At 43.2% G+C, this 24,586-nt stretch overlaps 1 protein-coding gene across 1 annotated transcript in view; it reads left to right on the top strand.

Annotated features, from left to right (window-relative positions):
- UBQLN1 (ubiquilin 1) overlaps positions 1 to 10,295 on the top strand; it is a gene marked incomplete in the record, with an annotated part of 255,859 nt that extends 245,564 nt beyond the window's left edge. Inside the window, 1 exon segment of the mRNA XM_053702450.1 lies at positions 9,053 to 10,295. Coding sequence (XP_053558425.1) covers positions 9,053 to 9,205 — 153 coding nt within the window.
- Positions 10,296 to 24,586: the final 14,291 nt, after the last annotated feature.

Consider the following 24,586-nt stretch of genomic DNA (forward strand, 5'->3'; position numbering starts at 1 on the left):
GAATGAAGCTTCAGTTGATCAGATTTGCAAAGCAGCGACTTGGTCTTCTTTGCATACATTTACTAAATTCTACAATTTTGATGTATAAATTATGTAAGAACTTACTTGATAAATTAATTTCTTTCATATTGGCAAGAGTCCATGAGACCCATCCTTTGTATAAAGCACAATTATATTAAGTTTCTTTTTTTATGCTTTTTACTCCTTTTTTCTATCACCCCACTACTTGGCTATTCGTTAAACTGAATTGTGGGTGTGGTGAGGGGTGTATTTATAGGCATTTTGAGGTTTGGGAAACTTTGCCCCTCCTGGTAGGATTGTATATCCCATACGTCACTAGCTCATGGACTTGTGCCAATATGAAAGAAATTAATTTATCAGGTAAGTTCTTACATAAATTATGTTTTTTAGGCCTCCTGGATTTGTTTTGATCCAACAGCTTGTACAGGATAGCTGTCTAGTATGCGGAAGGTTGGCAGTTTAAAAACAGTTGCAGCTATTGACACCTTGCAGGTGTACGTGTAAGCTGTTTTAGTGTATCTAGATGCAGCTCTTGCTCTTTGACATGTACTATCTGAGTTGTAAGAGACCTTTGGGTCTTCTTCTTTTGTCTCCGGGTGAGTTGGATCTCCTTTTAGGGATCTGTGTTTTCGGGTGATTGTTGTTCCCTGCAGAGACTTTGTTTAGCTCAGGGTTTTCCGGAGCTGGGTAGGCTTAGTGCCTTTCTCTTCCTTGTGTCCTCTGTTTGTGCTGAGGTGATAGGGAGACCAGTCCTGCTAGTAGGATTTTTTTTTACCTCGAGGTATCCCTTGGTTGTCCTGAGGTTCTGAGAAGTATCTTCATACGACTTCTAGCTTTGCTCCATGGAGTGTTGGTTCCTTCCTTTAGACGGGGCTTTTGAGTTCTCGCTATCCAGATTCTCTGGATATGCATCCATACCCTTGTGTCTGGCTTTTTGGCCAGTTGAGTTCTAGGGTAAGGTTTGCCTGAACTATTAGGTGCCCGGACCTGTTTTTTTCCTGGAGACTTCCGGTTGCTGAAGCTTTGCTTGGCCTTTTATCCTGACCCAGACTTGGGTGGTTTTGGAATCTTGCATCACAGGGCTGGTCGGGTGTTCCATGGTAGTGGGAACTTGGGCTATGTCCACGCTCCATCTACTTAACCTTGTCATGGTTGGCCAGGTTTTCGGAGTAGCCCATGTCATCTGGTGGTTAGCCGTGTGGCTTGAGCCTCAAGGGTGGTTGGTTCATACCCAGCTGCTGGTGCTGGATGTCCAATTTCTGGTGCACCTTAGGGTTGCATTCCCCTGGTCAGCTTGCCAGTTTTCCCGTGGATTTCCTGCTCTGCAGGCGAATGGGTTAACAGTTCCTCTGCTTTGCAACCTACTTGTAGGGTGGGTTCTTTTCTTTGACATATATGTTTGGTATTTCTCTTCCCATTAGCAGGTGACTTCGGGCCTTGAGGACAGTTGTTGCCCTTCCGGCATTATCCCTTTTCTTTAGGGGATATTCTCCTCCTTATGGAGATGGAGTCCTTGCTGGGGCTTCTCCTGGAGGGGAGGCGGAAAGGTGGGATGGTTCCTCCTGGGGTCTTGTTGGGCCTTTATTTTGTTAGATCCTTAGGTCTATGGCCTTGCCTGTTTTCAGAGTCGGGTTGTACTTGTACTATGTGGGGATGGCTGTGCTATCCTTACTCTCATTCCTGTACCTGTTTCGGGATTCTTTTTTCCGCTGGGTTGGTACAGCTGGGTGTGGGTCTGTGCAGGTCAGGATGGCCGAGCGTCTAAGGCGCTGCGTTCGGGTCACAGTCTCCTCTGGATGTGTGAGCTTTGTTGAGTCTATCCTGTTAGCTTCGTCTGCTAGGGTATAGATTTTCCTTTCAACTTGCTCCATTGATTTCAGAAGAGGGTTTACTCTTCCTTCAAGTTCTGAGGGTATACTCTCCTCAGGGGGCCTCGATTGAAGTTTTGTGTTCCCCTTTTTAGGGACCTGTGTGTAGGTCCGGCGACTTAGGTTGCATGGAGCGTGCCCTCTGTCTGGGGGTTGCTTTTGTGGTCTGTTTCGTGCTTGACTGCTTCTTCTCCTTGCAAGTACCCTCTGTGTCGTCCTGTTATGGACTCTGTGTTTTCAAACTTGGGGTTTTTCACCTGGGTGCATTAAACACTTTTTCATGGTCGAATGCTTTGGTATTCTATGCTCAGACATTGGGAGGACTTTGCCTCTTCAGTTGCATTCCGTGCTTGCAGGATGTTGGAGAGACGTCTGTTCTGTCTCTGAGTCCGGTCTTATCCAGTGTTTCACTTGGTATAGGTGTGGCCTCCTTTCCCTGTTTGCGCCCCTTTGGGTCTCTGTGAGCTGGGCTTGCTAGTGGAGGTGTTCTTTTCTCCAACATAGGTGTGTCCGGTCCACGGCGTCATCCTTACTTGTGGGATATTCTCTTCCCCAACAGGAAATGGCAAAGAGCCCAGCAAAGCTGGTCACATGATCCCTCCTAGGCTCCGCCTACCCCAGTCATTCTCTTTGCCGTTGTACAGGCAACATCTCCACGGAGATGGCTTAGAGTTTTTTAGTGTTTAACTGTAGTTTTTATTATTCAATCAAGAGTTTGTTATTTTGAAATAGTGCTGGTATGTACTATTTACTCAGAAACAGAAAAGAGATGAAGATTTCTGTTTGTATGAGGAAAATGATTTTAGCAACCGTCACTAAAATCCATGGCTGTTCCACACAGGACTGTTGAGAGCAATTAACTTCAGTTGGGGGAACAGTGAGCAGTCTCTTGCTGCTGGAGGTATGACACATCCTAACAAGACGATGTAATGCTGGAAGCTGTCATTTTCCCTATGGGATCCGGTAAGCCATGTTTATTACGATCGTAAATAAGGGCTTCACAAGGGCTTATTAAGACTGTAGACTTTTTCTGGGCTAAATCGATCATATTTACACATATTTAGCCTTGAGGAATCATTTAATCTGGGTATTTTTTGTAAAATAATATCGGCAGGCACTGTTTTAGACACTTTATTCTATAGGGGCTTTCCCTAATCATAGTCAGAGCCTCATTTTCGCGCCGGTATGGCGCACTTGTTTTTGAGAACAGCATGGCATGCAGCTGCATGTGTGTGGAGCTCTGATACATAGAAAAGTCTTTCTGAAGGCATCATTTGGTATCGTATTCCCCTTTGGGCTTGGTTGGGTCTCAGCAAAGCAGATTCCAGGGACTGTAAAGGGGTTAAATATAAAAACGGCCCCGGTTCCGTTATTTTAAGGGTTAAAGCTTCCAAATTTGGTGTGCAATACTTTTAAGGCTTTAAGACACTGTGGTGAAAATTTGGTGAATTTTGAACAATTCCTTCATGTTTTTTCGCAATTGCAGTAATAAAGTGTGTTAAGTTTAAAATTTAAAGTGACAGTAACGGTTTTATTTTAAAACGTTTTTTGTACTTGGTTATCAAGTGTATGCCTGTTTTACATGTCTGAACTACCAGATAGACTGTGTTCTGAATGTGGGGAAGCCAGAATTCCCATTCATTTAAATAAATGTGATTTATGTGACAATGACAATGATGCCCAAGATGATTCCTCAAGTGAGGGGAGTAAGCATGGTACTGCATCATTCCCTCCTTCGTCTACACGAGTCTTGCCCACTCAGGAGGCCCCTAGTACATCTAGCGCGCCAATACTCCTTACTATGCAACAATTAACGGCTGTAATGGATTATTCTGTCAAAAACATTTTAGCCAAAATGAACACTTATCAGCGTAAGCGCGACTGCTCTGGTTTAGATACTGAAGAGCATGACGACGCTGATAATAATATTTCTGAAGGGCCCATAACCCAGTCTGATGGGGCCAGGGAGGTTTTGTCTGAGGGAGAAATTACTGATTCAGGGAACATTTCTCAACAAGCTGAACCTGATGTGATTACATTTAAATTTAAGTTGGAACATCTCCGCATTCTGCTTAAGGAGGTATTATCCACTCTGGATGATTGTGACAAGTTGGTCATCCCAGAGAAACTATGTAAAATGGACAAGTTCCTAGAGGTGCCGGGGCTCCCAGAAGCTTTTCCTATACCCAAGCGGGTGGCGGACATTGTTAATAAAGAATGGGAAAGGCCCGGTATTCCTTTCGTCCCTCCCCCCATATTTAAAATATTGTTTCCTATGGTCGACCCCAGAAAGGACTTATGGCAGACAGTCCCCAAGGTCGAGGGAGCGGTTTCCACTGTAAACAAACGCACCACTATACCCATAGGGGATAGTTGTGCTTTCAAAGATCCTATGGATAAAAAATTAGAAGGTTTGCTTAAAAAGTTCAGCAGGGTTACCTTCTACAACCAATTTCATGCATTGTCCCTGTCGCTACAGCCGCATGTTTCTGGTTCGATGAGCTAATAAAGGCGGTCGATAGTGATTCTCCTCCTTATGAGGAGATTATGGACAGAATCAATGCTCTCAAATTGGCTAATTCTTTCACCCTAGACGCCACTTTGCAATTGGCGAGGTTAGCGGCTAAGAATTCTGGGTTTGCTATTGTGGCGCGCAGAGCGCTTTGGTTAAAATATTGGTCGGCTGCTGCATCTTCCAAGAACAAGCTACTTAACATTCCTTTCAAGGGGAAAACGCTGTTTGGCCCTGACTTGAAAGAGATTATCTCTGATATCACTGGGGGTAAGGGCCACGCCCTTCCTCAGGATCGGCCTTTCAAGGCAAAAAAATAAACCTAATTTTCGTCCCTTTCGTAGAAACGGACCAGCCCAAAGTGCTACGTCCTCTAAGCAAGAGGGTAATACTTCTCAAGCCAAGCCAGCTTGGAGACCAATGCATGGCTGGAACAAGGGAAAGCAGGCCAAGAAACCTGCCACTGCTACCAAGACAGCATGAAATGTTGGCCCCTGATCCGGGATCGGATCTGGTGGGGGGCAGACTCTCTCTCTTCGCTCAGGCTTGGGCAAGAGATGTTCTGGATCCTTGGGCGCTAGAAATAGTCTCCCAAGGTTATCTTCTGGAATTCAAGGGACTTCCCCCGAGGGGGAGTTTCCACAGGTCTCAGTTGTCTTCAGACCACATAAAAAGACAGGCATTCTTACATTGTGTAGAAGACCTGTTAAAAATGGGAGTGATTCATCCTGTTCCATTAAGAGAACAAGGGATGGGGTTCTACTCCATTCTGTTCATAGTTCCCAAAAAAGAGGGAACGTTCAGACCAATCTTAGATCTCAAGATCTTAAACAAGTTTCTCAAGGTTCCATCGTTCAAGATGGAAACCATTCGAACTATTCTTCCTTCCATCCAGGAAGGTCAATTCATGACCACGGTGGATTTAAAGGATGCGTATCTACATATTCCTATCCACAAGGAACATCATCGGTTCCTAAGGTTCGCATTCCTGGACAAGCATTACCAGTTCGTGGCGCTTCCTTTCGGATTAGCCACTGCTCCAAGGATTTTCACAAAGGTACTAGGGTCCCTTCTAGCTGTGCTAAGACCAAGGGGCATTGCTGTAGTACCTTACTTGGACGACATTCTGATTCAAGGGTCGTCCCTTCCTCAAGCAAAGGCTCACACGGACATTGTCCTGGCCTTTCTCAGATGAACGCGGAAAAGAGTTCTCTATCTCCGTCAACAAGGGTTCCCTTCTTGGGAACAATAATAGACTCCTTAGAAATGAGGATTTTTCTGACAGAGGCCAGAAATACAAAACTTCTAGACTCTTGTCGGATACTTCATTCTGTTCCTCTTCCTTCCATAGCTCAGTGCATGGAAGTAATCGGGTTGATGGTAGCGGCAATGGACATAGTTCCTTTTGCGCGCATTCATCTAAGACCATTACAACTGTGCATGCTCAGTCAGTGGAATGGGGACTATACAGACTTGTCTCCGAAGATACAAGTAAATCAGAGGACCAGAGACTCACTCCGTTGGTGGCTGTCCCTGGACAACCTTAGTCACAAGGGATGACATTCCGCAGACCAGAGTGGGTCATTGTCACGACCGACGCCAGTCTGATGGGCTGGGGCGCGGTCTGGGGATCCCTGAAAGCTCAGGGTCTTTGGTCTCGGGAAGAATCTCTTCTACCGATAAATACTCTGGAACTGAGAGCGATATTCAATGCTCTCAAGGCTTGGCCTCAGCTAGTGAGGGCCAAGTTCATACGGTTTCAATCAGACAACATGACAACTGTTGCGTACATCAACCATCAGGGGGGAACAAGGAGTTCCCTAGCGATGGAAGAAGTGACCAGAATCATTCTATGGGCGGAGTCTCACTCCTGCCACCTGTCTGCTATCCACATCCCAGGAGTGGAATATTGGGAAGCGGATTTTCTGAGTCGTCAGACATTGCATCCGGGGGAGTGGGAACTCCATCCGGAAATCTTTGCCCAAGTCACTCAGCTGTGGGGCATTCCAGACATGGATCTGATGGCCTCTCGTCAGAACTTCAAAGTTCCTTGCTACGGGTCCAGATCCAGGGATCCCAAGGCGGCTCTAGTGGATGCACTAGTAGCACCTTGGACCTTCAAACTAGCTTATGTGTTCCCGCCGTTTCCTCTCATCCCCAGGCTGGTAGCCAGGATCAATCAGGAGAGGGCGTCGGTGATCTTGATAGCTCCTGCGTGGCCACGCAGGACTTGGTATGCAGATCTGGTGAATATGTCATCGGCTCCACCTTGGAAGCTACCTTTGAGACGAGACCTGCTTGTTCAGGGTCCGTTCGAACATCCGAATCTGGTTTTACTCCAGCTGACTGCTTGGAGATTGAACGCTTGATCTTATCGAAGCGAGGATTCTCAGATTCTGTTATCGATACTCTTGTCCAGGCCAGAAAGCCTGTAACTAGAAAGATTTACCACAAAATTTGGAAAAAATATATCTGTTGGTGTGAATCTAAAGGATTCCCTTGGGACAAGGTTAAGATTCCTAAGATTCTATCCTTCCTTCAAGAAGGATTGGAAAAAGGATTATCTGCAAGTTCCCTGAAGGGACAGATTTCTGCCTTGTCTGTGTTACTTCACAAAAAGCTGGCAGCTGTGCCAGATGTTCAAGCCTTTGTTCAGGCTCTGGTTAGAATTAAGCCTATTTACAAACCTTTGACTCCTCCTTGGAGTCTCAATTTAGTTCTTTCAGTTCTTCAGGGGGTTCCGTTTGAACCCTTACATTCCGTTGATATTAAGTTATTATCTTGGAAAGTTTTGTTTTTAGTTGCAATTTCTTCTGCTAGAAGAGTTTCAGAATTATCTGCTCTGCAGTGTTCTCCTCCTTATCTGGTGTTCCATGCAGATAAGGTGGTTTTACGTACTAAACCTGGTTTTCTTCCAAAAGTTGTTTCTAACAAAAACATTAACCAGGAGCTTATCGTACCTTCTCTGTGTCCGAAACCAGTTTCAAAGAAGGAACGTTTGTTGCACAATTTGGATGTTGTTCGCGCTCTAAAATTCTATTTAGATGCTACAAAGGATTTTAGACAAACATCTTCCTTGTTTGTTGTTTATTCCGGTAAAAGGAGAGGTCAAAAAGCAACTTCTACCTCTCTCTCTCTTTTGGATTAAAAGCATCATCAGATTGGCTTACGAGACTGCCGGACGGCAGCCTCCCGAAAGAATCACAGCTCATTCCACTAGGGCTGTGGCTTCCACATGGGCCTTCAAGAACGAGGCTTCTGATGATCAGATATGTGGGGCAGCGACTTGGTCTTCACTGCACACTTTTACCAAATTTTACAAGTTTGATACTTTTGCTTCTTCTGAGGCTATTTTTGGGAGAAAGGTTTTGCAAGCCGTGGTGCCTTTCATTTAGGTGACCTGATTTGCTCCCTCCCTTCATCCGTGTCCTAAAGCTTTGGTATTGGTTCCCACAAGTAAGGATGACGCCGTGGACCGGACACACCTATGTTGGAGAAAACAGAATTTATGTTTACCTGATAAATTACTTTCTCCAACGGTGTGTCCGGTCCACGGCCCGCCCTGGTTTTTTTAATCAGGTCTGATAATTTTATTTTCTTTAACTACAGTCACCACGGTACCATATGGTTTCTCCTATGCAAATATTCCTCCTTAACGTCGGTCGAATGACTGGGGTAGGCGGAGCCTAGGAGGGATCATGTGACCAGCTTTGCTGGGCTCTTTGCCATTTCCTGTTGGGGAAGAGAATATCCCACAAGTAAGGATGACGCCGTGGACCGGACACACCGTTGGAGAAAGTAATTTATCAGGTAAACATAAATTCTGTTTTTCTATTAGGGGACCTTTCGGTTTCCTTGGTTCTCCTTTGCCTTGTTCCCTTGGGGGTTTCGGCTGGTGTCTCCATTTGTGGAGATGAGCGGTGGGGGACTGTTTGTTGGGCAACAGTGTCTCCTCGAGGACTGTTGGCTCAGTCGAGTCAGTTTGCGCTCTCTAGATTGGCTTCTGGACTAACTGCGAGTCAGTGTCATTGGGGCTTTTCCTCTTAAAATTTTCTCGGCTTCGGTTGGAGCAGGTTTTTTTTATTGGGTAGAGGTTCAGGCCTGGTGCCCTCAGTATGGGCCGCCTATTGTACCCTCCTGTCTTGGCATTCAGTGTCCTCTATAGCTTGGGTATTGTTTTCACAAAAGAAATGAATGCAGCTGTGGACTCTTCCCATTTAAGAAGAAAAACATAAATTATGCTTACCCGATAATTTTCTTTTCTTCTGATGGAAACAGTCCACAGCTCCCTACCTGCAATTTTATGTGGGCTGTCCTTATTCTTCTGGCACCTTTCACCCTGTTATTTCTTCTACTGTTTCTTGTTCCTCGGCAGAATGACTGGGGGATGAGGGGAGTGGGAGGAGTATTTAAGCCTTTGGCTGGGTTGGCTTTGCCTCCTCCTGGTGGCCAGGTTCTTATTTCCCAAAAGTAATGAATGCAGCTGGGGACTCTTTCCAACAGAAGAAAAGGAAATTATCAGGTAAGCATAATTTGTTTTTATTTATGCTTTAATTTATGATAGATCGTAATGGAAATCCTTTTAAGTATATTATCTTTAATAAGGTAACTTATTACATTTCGCTAATTGTGATTTTATTCTTTTCTGCAGATTCAGAATCCAGAAATCAGATTTCAGTCACAACTAGAACAGCTTAGTGCAATGGGATTCATAAATAGGGAAGCAAATTTACAAGCTTTAATAGCAACTGGAGGAGACATCAATGCTGCTATTGAACGACTTCTGGGCTCTCAACCATCATAGCAACCCTTCCAAACGCAGAAACAAAGTGTAATTTATTTTTGATAATGGCTCTTAAGTCTTGGAAGAAACACCTGCTTTATTTCAGTTTGACTCATACAATTCCTTCTTGTTACAAACTAAACATGATGCATTTAAGTTGGGATGAAGTGCAGTAGCTTATCTGAAACTGTGGAATCAGAGCATTTCATTTGAACATGTTGCATGCATCAAAACGTTCCCCCAGGTCCTACTGCATTGCTTGTGATTTTTAAACAATTAACTTCTGCAGTTGGGTTAACAAGCTTTATTTAACCTTCCAGCTGTCAAAAGGTATTTTGCTTTAAACAAATTAGCCTTCTGTAGTAATTTATGTAGAATAAAAAAAACTAAAGAGAAATTTACAATTTTAAAGTTACAACTAGTGATCTAATATCACATTTTTGTGATTTCAGCATGTATTTTGCTAGCATTATTCTGTAATATTCATATTTGATTTTTGCATTATACATTTCTAATGAAAAAGCTAATTTGCAGAAGTGAAGTTAAGCCATTGGCTGGCAGAAAGTACATAGAATACAGTCCTGTCTGGCACCCAGTGGGTTAAAGTACTCCGCACATCACACCCATATGCAGATAATCTTGTATTTAAAAATATGGTGTAGCAAGCTTTTGTAGGAGAGATCAGCTTTTCAGGTAAATACGATGCAACACCTCCCTCTAATAAGAGTTCAATTGAGATATTATTATTTTAGTGGCCGATGTGTCATTTTAATCATTGTTTCAGATTAACCCTGTCAGCTTTTTTTTTTTCCTTCCAATCATTTTGACTATTTTTGACACTGCCAATTTTACTTTTATACCTTCGTAGTCACCATCCTTTCCACTTTCTTCTTCATAAGTGTAAATTGCACCCATTTGTGTTTGCACTGAGGAAATGCCACACCAAATTGTTCAGTGGAATACTATCTTACACAGTCTCCATAATTGCAAGATTTGAACATGCCATGTGATTCTGATTATTTTTAACCTACTTGTACAAAACAATTATTGAGTTTTTATCAGCAGTTCTTTCTCCTGTGCACAGGTAATAATAAATAAAATACCAACCATGCTTCTTGTTCTTGTTTGGTTTTGGAATCTTATGTTTGCAAAAATACATTTATATTGTTTAGCAATCTTGTAAATTAAGTTTTGAGTTTCACCTATTTTACTTAAACACATTCAGCTAGATTACGAGTTTGGCGTTATGAATGAAAAAGTGTTATGGCCTATGACACTGTTATTTTTTGCTCCTAACGCTGCTATTACAAGTCTTTTAGGTATAGGTGTAACGCACACCGTTTAGCCTGTCACGCAACCTCAGTAGCGCACTTTTAAAAATTCCTTTTTCAATGGGACTCCCATAGCGCCGGTATTACGAGTTCACCCTATACTGACAAGATCCGTACCACCATCTAAAGTCAGTAGTTATGAATTTTACGTTACGAATCTGTAGCATAAAACTCATAACTAAAGTGTTAAAAAGTACATTAACACCCATAAACTACCTATTAACCCGAAAACCGAGGCCCTCCCACATCGCAAACACTATAATATACTTATTAACCCCTAATATGCCGCTCCGGACATAGCTGCCACTATTAAAATGTATTAACCCCTATTCCACCGCTCCCCGACATAGTCGCCACTATAAAAAAAACCTATTAACCCCTAAACCACCGCCCTCCCCATCGCAAACACTATTTAACTATTAACCCCTAATCAGCCATCCACCCACACCGCCGCTATAATAAACCTATTAACCCCTAAACCGCAAGCCCCCCACAACGAAATATACTAAAATAAACTATTAACCCCTAAACCTAACGAACCCCTAACTTTATATTAAAATTAGTTTCCCTATCTTAAATTAAATTAGAACTTACCTGTCAAATTAAATTAATTTTAAACTAACAATTAAACTAAGATAATTATTAAACTACAATTAAGCTAACAACCATTTAAACTAAACTACACATTAAAAAAATCTTAACACTACTCTAAAAATTTTTAAAATTATCTAGTTACAAAAAAATAAAATAACTAAATTTATAAAAAATAAAACTAATGATCAGAAATAAAAAATAATTAAACCTAATTTAATAGCCCTATCAAAATAAAAAAGCCCCCCCAAAATAAAAAACCCTAGCCTACAATAAACTACAAATGGCCCTTAAAAGGGCCTTTTGTGGGGCATTGCCCCAAAGAATTCAGCTCTTTTACTTGTAAAAAAAAAAAAATACAAACACCCCCCAAATAAAATAACAATCTAAAAAAAACATAAGCTCCCCATTGCCCTGAAAAGGGCATTTGTATGGGCATTGCCCTTAAAAGGGCATTTAGCTCTTGTACATGCTCAGACCATAATCTAAAAATAAAACCCACCCAAAAAAACCTTAAATAAACCTAACACTAACCCCCGACGATCCACTTACAGTTATTGAAGTCCCTTAGAAGGATCCTTCCAGCCGGCATGAAGTCTTCATCCAGACGGCCTCTTTGATCTAAATTCATCCGGCACGGAGCATCCTCTTCATTTGGTCGCCGCCGTAAACTGGAACTTCAATGCAAGTGACGTCATCCAAGATGGTGTCCCTTGCATTCCTATTGGCTGAAAGATTTAAATCAGCCAATAGGATTAGAGCAGCTCTCATCCTATTGACTGTTCCAATCTTTTATTAAAATTTATTTAACACTACAGAATCTTAATGTACATGTTTATCAATGTCCAATACACTTTTTGAGCATAAAAAACAGAATTTATGCTTACCTGATAAATTACTTTCTCTTACGGTGTATCCAGTCCACGGATTCATCCTTACTTGTGGGATATTCGCTTTCCCTACAGGAAGTGGAAAAGAGAGCACACAGCAGAGCTGTCCATATAGCTCCCCCTCAGGCTCCGCCCTCCCAGTTATTCGACCGACTGTTAGGAGTAAAAGGAGAAACCATAGGGTGCAGTGGTGACTAGTTTTAAACAAAAAAATTTTTATCCTGACTTAAATGCCAGGGCGGGCCGTGGACTGGATACACCGTAAGAGAAAGTAATTTATCAGGTAAGCATAAATTCTGTTTTCTCTTACAAGGTGTATCCAGTCCACGGATTCATCCTTTACTTGTGGGATACCAATACCAAAGCTTTAGGACACGGATGAAGGGAGGGAACAAATCAGGTAACCTAAACGGAAGGCACCACTGCTTGCAAAACCTTTCTCCCAAAAATAGCCTCCGAAGAAGCAAAAGTATCGAATTTGTAAAATTTGGCAAAATTATGCAGTGAAGACCATGTCGCTGCCTTACAAATCTGTTCAACAGAAGCCTCATTCTTGAAAGCCCATGTGGAAGCCACAGCTCTGGTGGAATGAGCTGTAATTCGTTTAGGAGGCTGCTGTCCAGCAGTCTCATAAGCCAATCGGATGATGCTTTTCAGCCAGAAGGAAAAAGAGGTAGCAGTCGCTTTCTGACCTCTCTTCTTACCAGAATAGACAACAAACAAGGATGATGTTTGTCTGAAATCTTTAGTTGCTTTTAAATAGAATTTTAAAGCACGAACCACATCAAGATTGTGTAATAGTCGTTTCTTCTTAGAAACTGGATTAGGACACAGAGAAGGAACAATGATTTCCTGGTTAATATTCTTATTAGAAACAACTTTCGGAAGAAAACCAGGTTTGGTACGCAAAACAACCTTATCTGCATGGAATACCAGATAGGGTGAATTACACTGCAAAGCAGAAAATTCTGAAACTCTTCTAGCAGAAGAAATAGCTACCAAAAACAAAACCTTCCAAGATAATAACTTAATATCTATGGAATGTAAAGGTTCAAACGGGACCCCTTGAAGAACTGAAAGAACTAAATTAAGACTCCATGGAGGAGCCACAGGTTTATAGACAGGCTTAATTCTGACTAAAGCCTGTGCAAACGCTTGAACGTCAGGTACTTCTGCCAGACGCTTGTGTAACAGGATAGACAGAGCAGATATCTGTCCCTTTACGGAACTAGCTGACAAACCTTTCTCCAATCCTTCTTGGAGAAAAGACAATATCTTGGGAATCCTAATCTTACTCCACGAGTAACCCTTGGATTCACACCAACAAAGATATTTCCGCCATATCTTATGGTAAATCTTCCTGGTGACATGCTTTCTAGCCTGGATCAGAGTATCTATAACCGATTCAGAGAACCCACGCTTAGATAGAATTAAGCGTTCAATCTCCAAGCAGTCAGTTGCAGAGAAACTAGATTTGGATGCTTGAATGGACCTTGAATTAGAAGATCCTGCCTCGATAGCAGTGTCCAAGGTGGAACAGATGACATGTCCACTAGGTCTGCATACCAAGTCCTGCGTGGCCACGCAGGCGCTATCAGAATTACCGAAGCCTTCTCCTGTTTGATTCTGGCTACCAGCCGAGGGAGAAGGGGAAACTGTGGAAAGACATAAGCCAGATTGAAGGACCAAGGCGCTACTAGAGCATCTATCAGTGCTGCCTTGGGGTCCCTGGACCTGGATCCGTAAAGAGGAAGTTTGGTGTTCTGACGGGACGCCATCAGATCCAATTCTAGAATGCCCCATAGCTGGGTCAGCTGAGCAAAAACCTCCGGGTGGAGTTCCCACTCCCCCGGGTGAAAAGTCTGGCGACTTAGAAAATCCGCCTCCCAGTTGTCTACTCCTGGGATGTGAATTGCAGATCGGTGGCAGGAGTGATCCTCCGCCCATTTGATGATCTTGGTTACTTCCTTCATCGCTAGGGAGCTCTTTGTTCCTCCCTGATTATTGATGTACGCTACAGTCGTGATGTTGTCCAACTGAAATCTGATGAATTTGGCCGCCGCTAGTTGAGGCCATGCCTGGAGCGTGTTGAATATCGCTCTGTTCCAAAATGTTTATCGGGAGAAGAGACTCTTCCCGAGACCATAGGCCCTGAGCTTTCAGGGAGCCCCAGACCGCGCCCCAGACCGCGCCCCAGACCGCGCCCCAGCCTAACAGACTTGCATCGGTCGTTACAATGATCCACTCCGGTCTGCGGAAGCACATTCCCTGAGACAGGTGTTCCTGAGACAACCACCAGAGAAGAGAATCTCTGGTTTTCTGGTCCAGTTGGATTTGAGGAGACAAATCTGCATAATCCCCATTCCACTGTTTGAGCATGCACAGTTGCAGTGGTCTGAGATGAATTCGGGCAAAAGGGACCACGTCCATTGCCGCAACCATTAATCTGATTACCTCCATGCACTGAGCTACAGAAGGCCGAGGAATGGAATGAAGAACTCGGCAAGTAGTTAAAAGCTTTAACTTCCTGACCTCCGTCAGAAATATTTTCATTTCTACAGAGTCTATTAGTGTTCCCAGGAAGGGAACCCTTGTGAGCGGGGGACAGAGAACTTTTTTCGACGTTCACCTTCCACCCGTGAGACCTTAGAAAGGCCAGAACAATGTCCGTATGAGCCTTGGCTCTGTGAAAAGACGACGCCTGTATTAAGATGTCGTCTAGGTAAGGTGCTACTGCAATGCCCCGCGGTTTTAGAACCGCTAGGAGGGACCCTAGCACCTTTGTAAAAATTCTGGGAGCAGTGACCAACCCGAAAGGAAGGGCCACGAACTGGTAATGCTTGTCCAGAAAGGCGAACCTTAGGAACTGATGGTGATCTTTGTGGATAGGAATATGTAGGTACGCATCCTTTAGATCCACAGTAGTCATATATTGACCTTCCTGGATCATCGGCAAAATTGTCCGAATGGTTTCCATTTTGAATGATGGAACTCTGAGGAATTTGTTTAGAATTTTTAGATCCAGGATTGGCCTGAAAGTTCCTTCCTTTTTGGGAACTACAAACAGGTTTGAGTAAAAACCCAGTCCTTGTTCTGCAATTGGAACTGGATATATCACTCACATCTTTAGTAGATCTACACAGCGTAAGAACGCCTGTTTCTTTGTCTGGTCTGAGGACAAACGAGCAATGTGGAACCTTCCCCTTGGAGGAGAGTCCTTGAATTCTAGAAGATATCCATGAGCAACGATTTCTAATGCCCAGGGATCTGGGACAAGCCTGAGCAAAGAGAGAGAGAGTCTGCCCCCTTCCAGATCCGGTCCCGGATCGGGGGCCACCCCTTCATGCTGTCTTAGTAGGAGCCGCAGGCTTCTTGGCCTGTTTACCTTTGTTCCAGCCCTGCAAGGGTTTCCAGGTTGCTTTGGGCTGTGAAGCGTTACCCTCTTGCTTTGCGTTTGCAGAGGTTGAAGCAGGGCTGCTCCTGAAGTTGCGAAAGGAGCGAAAATTAGCCTTGTTTTTGGCCTTAAACGGTCTATCTTGCGGGAGGGCATGGCCCTTTCCCCCGTGATATCCGAAATAATTTCTTTCAACTCGGGGCAGAAAAGGGTCTTTCCCTTGAAAGGAATATTTAGTAATTTTGTTTTGGACGACACGTCAGCCGACCATGATTTGAGCCAAAGCGCTCTCCGCGCCATAATGGCAAAACCAGAATTTTTCGCCGCTAACTTAGCTAATTGTAAAGCGGCATCTGTGATAGAAGAATTAGCCAGCTTTAGGGCATGAATTCTATCCATGACTTCGTCATATGAAGTCTCCCTCTGGAGCGACTCCTCCAGCGCCTCAAACCAAAAAGCCGCTGCAGTAGTTACAGGAATAATGCAGGCAATCGGTTGAAGAAGGAAACCTTGTTGAACAAATATTTTCTTTAGTAAACCTAATTTTTTATTCATAGGATCTTTGAAAGCACAACTGTCTTCTATTGGTATGGTTGTGCGCTTGGCTAGTGTTGAAACTGCTTCCTCTACCTTAGGGACCGTCTGCCACGCGTCCCGCCTGGGGTCATTTTTGGGGAACATTTTCTTAAAGATGGGGGGGAACAAAAGGTACACCTGGTCTCTCCCACTCCCTAGTCACAATATTCGCCACCCTCTTCGGGATTGGAAACGCATCAGTGTATACAGGGACTTCTAGAAACTTGTCCATTTTACACAATTTTTCTGGGACCACCATGGGATCGCAATCATCCAGCGTAGCTAAAACCTCCTTAAGCAGTACGTGGAGGTTTCCAGCTTAAATTTAAACGCTAAGGAATCTGATTCTGCCCGCTGAGAAACCTTTCCTGTGTCAGAAATTTCTCCCTCGGACAGCACATCCCTCACTGCCACTTCAGAGTGTTGTGAGGGTACAACGGAGAAATCATCCAAAGCTTCTGATTGCTCATCCTCTGTTCTTAAAACTGAGCTATCACGCTTTTTAGGAAAAACTGGCAGTTTGGATAGGAAAGCCGCAAGGGAATCATCCATGACTGCTGCTAATTGTTGTAATGTAATAGGGGCCAATGTGCTATAGGTACTAGGCATTGCTTGCACGGGCGTAACTGGTGTTGACACATGGGGAGAGGAAGGTGGGCTATCCTCGTTACCTTCCGTTAAAGAATCATCTTGTGCAACATTTTTAAGTTTCACTGCATGGTCTTTAAAATGCTTAGATACCTTAGCACACTTTAAACACAAATGTAAAAAGGGGGTTCCGCCATGGCTATTAAACACATAGAACAACGTCTATCTGAAGGCTCTGACATGTTAAACAGACTTAGACAGCACTCAAATACAGAAAAATACAATTTTAGAAAAAACAGTACTGTGCCTTTAAATAATAAAAAGTGCACACTTTTTTTTATTTTTTTACTAAATCTCAAAAAAATAACCCAATCTAATGCTTTGAAATGATTGCACAGTGAATTTCAAGTCAATTAACCCCCTAATAGTCAAACTGGAGCAAAGTAAAGCTGGTGACCGGTTAGCAAACTACAGCACCATGCCACAGCAATCTGCTGTGGCCCTACCTTCCTTGGGGATTAGTTTTGATCGAAAATAAGCCTCTATGAAGTCCTCAAGTAATCTTTGGACCCTCCACGTGAAGCTGCATGAAGCTGTCTGCAATAACAACTGCGCAATTGAGGCACGAAATTTAGGCCCCCTCCCTCTCCACTCTGGAGTTGTGGGGCCTTCACAAGCCTAAATAGGTGTCTAAATATATGCCATGTGGAATAAACCCCATAAAACGTTCCAAATGTAATAAAAACTTGTAAAAAGATCAGATTTTTGTTATAAAATAATAGATTGCCCCTTAACAGTGTCCACCAGTGTTTTGAGCCCTTTTAAATAAGCCTAACTTCTATACTAAGTCTCAGAATATGGCTTACCTTCCGCACATGGGGATTCTTGTCAGTCTTCTAGCATTACTAAGTCTTGACTAGAAAAAAGATGACTGAACATACCTTATAGCAGTTAAGCCTGCAAACTGTTCCCCCAACTGAAGTTTTCTGGTACTCCCCAGTCCTGTGTGGGAACAGCAATGGATTTTAGTTACAACATGCTAAAATCGTTTTCCTCTCAGCAGAAATCTTCATCACTTACTGCCACAGAGTAAATAGTACAAACCGGCACTATTTTAAAAATAACAAACTCTTGATTGAAGAAATAAAAACTACAAATCTAACACCACATTCACTTTACCCTCCCGTGGAGATGCTACTTGTTAGAGCGGCAAAGAGAATGACTGGGGGGCGGAGCCTGAGGGGGAGCTATATGGACAGCTCTGCTGTGTGCTCTCTTTGCCACTTCCTGTAGGGAATGAGAATATCCCACAAGTAAGGATGAATCCGTGGACTGGATACACCTTGTAAGAGAAATACAAAACAAAAAATAGTTAAAAAAAAAATTGCTGCCTGTGATATGATTAAATAGTAGCCACTAGCCAGTTATTAGGTCTTATGACACAAGTTCACACAACATTATAATGTTTTATTGGGCAGTCATTCTAACAGTGTGGACACAGTTGTATGAAGCAGTGTAAGCATGGAGAAACCTGAAAATTTGCTGTCTTTACAGCAGTATGACTTCTGAAGTTCTGTATATAAATATAAGTGCAGTAGAGTAAGTTCAATTAATGCACACACTGCTGCATGTGTTATTCATTTTAGGAGTTACTGTCCAGGGAAACATGAGGGATTTGTCATTGACAAGGTCAATCCTGACATCCTGCAGCCTGTCATATTACATCACACATTTCACACTAGTCACAGCTATTCTGTAGTAGTAGATCTACTATATAAAAGACCACTAAGAACACCGTTTTTTTTTTACAAAGATATGACGAGTCCACGGATTTCCTCCTTGTGGGATATTAACCTCCTGCTAACAGGAAGTGGCAAAGAGCACCACAGCAGAGCTGTATATATATATATATATATAGCCCCTCCCTTCCCCTCCACCCTCAGTCTTGCCTGTGTTATACTAGGAAGACATGGTAAAGTTAGGTGTTAGTTTTAGTTTCTTCAAGAAGTTTTTTATTTTAAATGGTACTGGTGAGTACTATTTTCCTCAGGGCGATATGGAAGAATATTTCTGCCCTGAGGTTGATGATCTTAGCAGTCGTAACTAAGATCCACGCTGGTTCCCACAAACTTCTGAAGGTAACCATGAGACATCTTCAGTGTGGAGACCGGTTTCATGCTACAAGCAGCATTAAGGTATGTGCAGCCTTTTTATTCTGAGGAGACTTGATATATCAGAACTGGCTGGCATTTATTTCCCTGTATGGGAATGGGGTAAACAGTAATCCTATTTTATATGAAGGGTATTACTGGAGTCCCTGGATTTTATTAATAGTTGACTTATGGGCATTGTGTGACACTATGGGCATTCAAAGAAAAACGATATATAACGTTTTTATTTTTGGCATTCATATGTTTGCTTACTGGTGCATTTGAGGGGTTATAGGACAAAAATTAGCTGTATAACTTAGGTGTGAAACCGCTTCCCCATGCGGTTGTGTTTGGGCCTACTCCGGCATCGACCTTAAGTGGCGGGGCTTATTTTCATGCGCTCAGATGCGCACTTCCTTCAGGCTAGGCAGCAGCAAGCAGTAACTCTGGTGGCTCCTGGACTGTGCAAGCTGGTCTTAAGTGTTGGAAAGTTATTTCGAAGTACCCTGGGGGCAGGTAGGCGCCACAGCAAAGCTGTGGCGAGGTGCAGAGGGTATTTTTGTCTATAAAATGACTAATTGTTGATATAAGTACTTTAGAGCCTTATTTCTGCCCTTGCTTCTGGGTGCAGTAATTTTTGGATAAACCAACGATCTTAAGTTAAATTTAGAGATAATTTAACATTATTTGAGCATTTTGGAAAAATTGTTTACTTTTTCTTTTCTTAAAGGTGCAGTACACGTTTTTTCTAAAGTTTATTTTATGCAATAAATAAGTGTTTAAACGACTTTTGTGGTTATTACTAGTCTGACATTGAGGAATCTCATTGTTCTATGTGTTTAGAAGCTATTGTGCAACCCCCTCTAACATTGTGTAACTCTTGTACTGAAAGAGCCTTACATTGTAAAGACCATATATTAGGTCAAGAAAGTGTGCCTAAGGATGATTCTTAGTCTGAAGAGAATCAGGATATGCCATCCAATTCTCCCCAAGTGTCACAACCTGTAACGCCCACACAAGTGACGCCAAGTACTTCTAGTGCGTCTAATTCTTTTACTCTGCAGGAGATGGCTGCAGTTATGTCAACTACCCTTACAGAGATATTGTCTAAATTACCAGTGTTGCAGGGTAAACGGAGTAGGTCAGGTATTAATGTAAATACTGAATCCTCTGATGCTTTATTAGCTATTTCCGATGTACCCTCACAGTGCTCTGAGTTGGGGGTCAGGGAATTATTGTCTGAGGGTGAAATTTCAGATTCAGGGAATGTTTTGCCTCAGACAGATTCGGACGCTATGTCATTTAAATTTAAGCTTGACACCTCCGCCTGTTGCTTAGGGAGGTTTTAGCAACTCTGGATGATTGTGACCCTATTGTGATTCCTCCAGAGAAATTTTGTAAAATGGATAAATATCTGGAAGTACCTACTTACACTGTTTTTCCGGTTCCTAAGAGAATTTCAGAAATTATAAGAAAGGAATGGTATAGACCAGGTATACAGTTTTCTCCCCCTCCTAATTTTAAGAAAATGTTTCCCATATCAGATACCATTCTGGACTCATGGCAAACGTTCCCTAAGGTAGAGGGAGCTATATCTACCCTAGCTAAGCGTACTACTATACCCATTGAGGATAGTTGTGCTTTCAAAGACCCTATGGATAAGAAATTAGAGGGTCTACTAAAGAAATTATTTGTTAATCAGGGGTTTATTTTACAACCTACGGCTTGCATTGTTCCAGTAACTGCTGCAGCAGCTTTTTGGTTTGAGGCTCTAGAAGAGTCTCTTAAGGTTGAGACTCCATTAGATGACATCTTAGATAGAATTAAGGCTCTCAAGCTAGCTAATTCTTTTATTTCTGATGCCGCTTTTCAAATTGCTAAATTATCGGCAAAGAATGCAGGATTTGCTATTTTAGCACGTAGAGCATTGTGGCTCAAATCTTGGTCTGCTGATATGTCATCAAAACATAAGCTTTTAGCTATTCCCTTTAATGGTAAGACCCCTTTCGGGCCAGAATTGAAGGAAATCATTTCTGTCATTACAGGAGTTAAAGGCCATGCCCTACCTCAGGATAAGTCGGTTAAAAGGAGGGGTAAACAAAATAACTTTCGTTCCTTTCGGAACTTTAAAGGAGGACCCCCCCCCCCCCCGTTTCTTCTTCCACGAAGCAGGAAGGGAATTTTACCCAATCTAAGTCAGTCTGGAGACCCAATCAGAACTGGAATAAGGGTAAAAAATCCAAAAAGCCAGCTGCTGCTCCTAAGACAGCATGAAGGGGCGGCCCCCGATCTGGGACTGGATCTAGTAGGGGGCAGACTCTCTTTGCCCAGGCTTGGGCAAGAGATGTTCAGGATCCAAGTTATCTGCAAACCAGATAAAGAGAGGCGTTCTTACCCTGTGTAAAAGACCTTTTTACTATGGGAGTAATTTGTCCAGTTCCAAAATTGGAACAGGGACAGGGGTTTTACTCAAACCTATTTGTGGTTCCCAAAAAAGAGGGAACGTTCAGACCCATCTTAGACCTCAAGTGTCTAAACAAATTTCTAAGAGTTCCATCATTCAAGATGGAGACAATATGAACAATTTTACTAATGATCCAGGAGGGTTAATATATGACTACTGTGGACTTGAAGGATGCTTACCTTCATATTCCTATCCACAAGGATCATCAGTTTCTAAGGTTTGCCTTCTTGGCAAACATTATCAGTTCGTGGCTCTTCCCTTCAGGTTGGCCACAGCACCCAGAATCTTCACAAAGGTTCTAGGGTCTCTTTTGGCGGTTCTCAGACCGCGAGGCATAGCGGTGGCGCCTTATCTGGACGATATTCTGATCCAGGCGTCAACATATCATCTGACAAAATCTCACACGGACACAGTGTTGTCTTTTCTGAGAACTCACGGCTAGAAGGTGAACATAGAGAAGAGTTCACTTGTCCCACGGATAAGGGTTCCTTTCTTGGGAACTCTGATAGACTCGGTAGCCATGAAAATATTTTTGACAGAGGTCAGAAAATCAAAGATTCTAAATACTTGCAGAGCACTTCAGTCCTTTCCTCGGCCATCAGTGGCTCAGTGTATGGAGGTAGTTGGATTAATGGTAGCGGCAATGGACATTGTTCCGTTTGCTCGCTTTCATCTCAGACCACTGCAACTGTGCATGCTCGGACAGTGGAATGGGGATTATGCAGATTTATCTCCTCAGATAAATCTGGATCAAGAGGCCAGAAACTCTCTTCTTTGGTGGTTGTCGCCGTATCATCTGTCACAAGGGACTTGTTTCCGCATGACCCTTGTGGGTGATAGTGACAACGGATGCCAGCCTTCTGGGCTGGGGTGCAGTTTGGAACTCCCTGAAGGCTCAGGGTGTTTGGACTTAAGTGGAGTCTCTACTTCCAATCAATATTCTGGAACTGAGAACAATATTCAATGCGCTTCAGGCGTGGCCTCAGTTGGCTTCGGCCAAATTCATCAGATTCCAGTCGGACAACATCACGACTGTGGCATATATCAATCAGGGGGGAACAAGGAGTTCCTTAGTGATGATAAAATAGATAGAAATATCCAAGATAATCCATTGGGCGGAGTCCCACTCTTGTCATCTGTCAGCGATCTACATCCCAGGAGTAGAGAACTGGGAAGCAGATTTTCTAAGTCTACAGACTTTTCATCCGGGGGAGTGGGAACTTCACCCGGAGGTATTTGCCTCATTGATTCTCAGATGGGGCAGACCGGAATTGGATTTGATGGCATCTCGACAGAATGCCAAGCTTCCAAGATACGGATCCCGGTCAAGGGATCCTCAGGCCGAACTGATAGATGCCCTTGCAGTACCTTGGTCGTTCAGCCTAGCTTATGTGTTTCCACCGTTTCCTCTCCTCCCACGCGTGATTGCTCGAATCAAACAGGAGAGAGCTTCAGTGATCCTGATAGCGCCTGCGTTGCCACGCAGGACTTGGTATGCGGATCTAGTGGACATGTCCTCTCTGCCACCGTGGAAACTTCCGTTGAGACAGGACCTTCTCATTCAAGGTCCTTTCCAACATCCAAATCTAATTTCTCTGCAGCTGACTGCATGGAGATTGATCGCTTGATTTTATCGAAGCGAGGATTCTCTGATTCGGTCATCTATACTTTGATACAGGCTAGAAAGCCTGTCACTAGAAAAATCTATGATAAGATATGGCGTAAATATCTTTATTGGTGTGAATCCAAGGGTTACTCATGGAGTAAAGTTAGGATTTCTAGGATTCTGTCTTTTCTCCAAGAAGGATTGGAGAAAGGGTTATCAGCGATTTCCTTAAAGGGACAAATTTCAGCTTTGTCAATTCTGTTTAACAAACGTTTGGCAAATGTGCCAGATGTTCAGTCTTTTTGTCAGGCTCTATCTAGAATTAACCCCTTAATGACAACTGACGTACCAGGTACGTCCTGCAAAAACTTGCAGTTAGTGACAATGGACGTACCTGGTACGTCAGTTGTCTAAGAGAGTGCTGGAAGCGATCGCAATCGCTTCCAGCAGCTCTCAGGGTATTGCAGTGATGCCTCGATATTGAGGCATCCTGCAATACCCTTTAAAAAGCATCCGATGCAGAGAGAGCCACTCTGTGGCCCTCTCTGCACCGGTAGCGATGGGGCCGTTCGTTGGTGGGTGGGAGCTTACAGGGAGGAGGGTGGGCGGCCCATCGCTACCCGGCATCCGGTTCCTTCAAGTGCATTGTGCACGCCGGATGCCGGGAGCGTGCGGGGGGCTGCGTGTGCGTGCGTAGCAATCACTGGCACTGCCACCAATGAATTTTGGTAAGAGGGAGGGGGGCAGCAAACTAACATTTTTTTAATAATAATAGGATCTGGTAGGGTTAGGGGGGTGGGGGTACTGGGGGGGGCAGCTACACTACAGAAAAAAAAAAAAACCATTTAAAAATAAAAAAAAACACTTTATTTTTTGGGGAAAACTGGGTACTGGCAGACAGCTGCCAGTACCCAAGATGGTGGCAATTAGGTAGGTGGGGAGGGTTAGAGAGGTGTTTGGGGGGGATCAGGGAGGTTGGGGGTTAAGGCAGGGGTCCATCACAGCTGAATAATTAAAAAAAAAAAAAAAAAAAAACACCTTTTATTTTAGTACTGGCAGACTTTCTGCCAGTACTTAAGATGGCGGGGACAATTGTGGGGTGGGGGAGGGAAGAGAGCTGTCTGGGAGGGATCAGGGGGTGGGATGTGTCAGGTGGGAGGCTAATCTCTACACTAAAGCTAAAATTAACCCTGCAAGCTCTCTACAAGCTACCTAATTAACCCCTTCACTGCTGGGCTTAATACAAGTGTGGTGCGCAGCAGCATTTAGCGGCCTCCTAATTGCCAAAAAGCAACGCCAAAGCCATATATGTCTGCTATTTCTGAACAAAGGAGATCCCAGAGAAGCATTTACAACCATTTGTGCCATAATTGCACAAGCTGTTTGTAAATAATTTAAGTGAGAAACCTAAAATTGTGAAAAATGTCACTTTTTTTTTTATTTGCTCGCATTTGGCGGTGAAATGGTGGCATGAAATATACCAAAATGGGCCTAGATCAATACTTTGGGTTGTCTACTACACTAGACTAAAGCTAAAATTAACCCTTCAAGGTCCCTACAAGATCCCTAATTAACCCCTTCACTGCTGGGCATAATACACGTGTGGTGCGCAGCTGCATTTAGCGGCCTTCTAATTACCAAAAAGCAACGCCAAAGCCATATATGTCTGCTATTTCTGAACAAAGGGGATCCCAGAGAAGCATTTACAACCATTTGTGCCATAATTGCACAAACTGTTTGTAAATAATTTCAGTGAGAAACCTAAAGTTTGTGACAAAATTTGTGAAAAAGTGAACAATTTTTTTTATTTGC

The sequence above is a fragment of the Bombina bombina genome, chromosome 2 (assembly GCF_027579735.1).
Source record: "Bombina bombina isolate aBomBom1 chromosome 2, aBomBom1.pri, whole genome shotgun sequence".
Taxonomy (NCBI): Eukaryota; Metazoa; Chordata; class Amphibia; order Anura; family Bombinatoridae; genus Bombina; species Bombina bombina.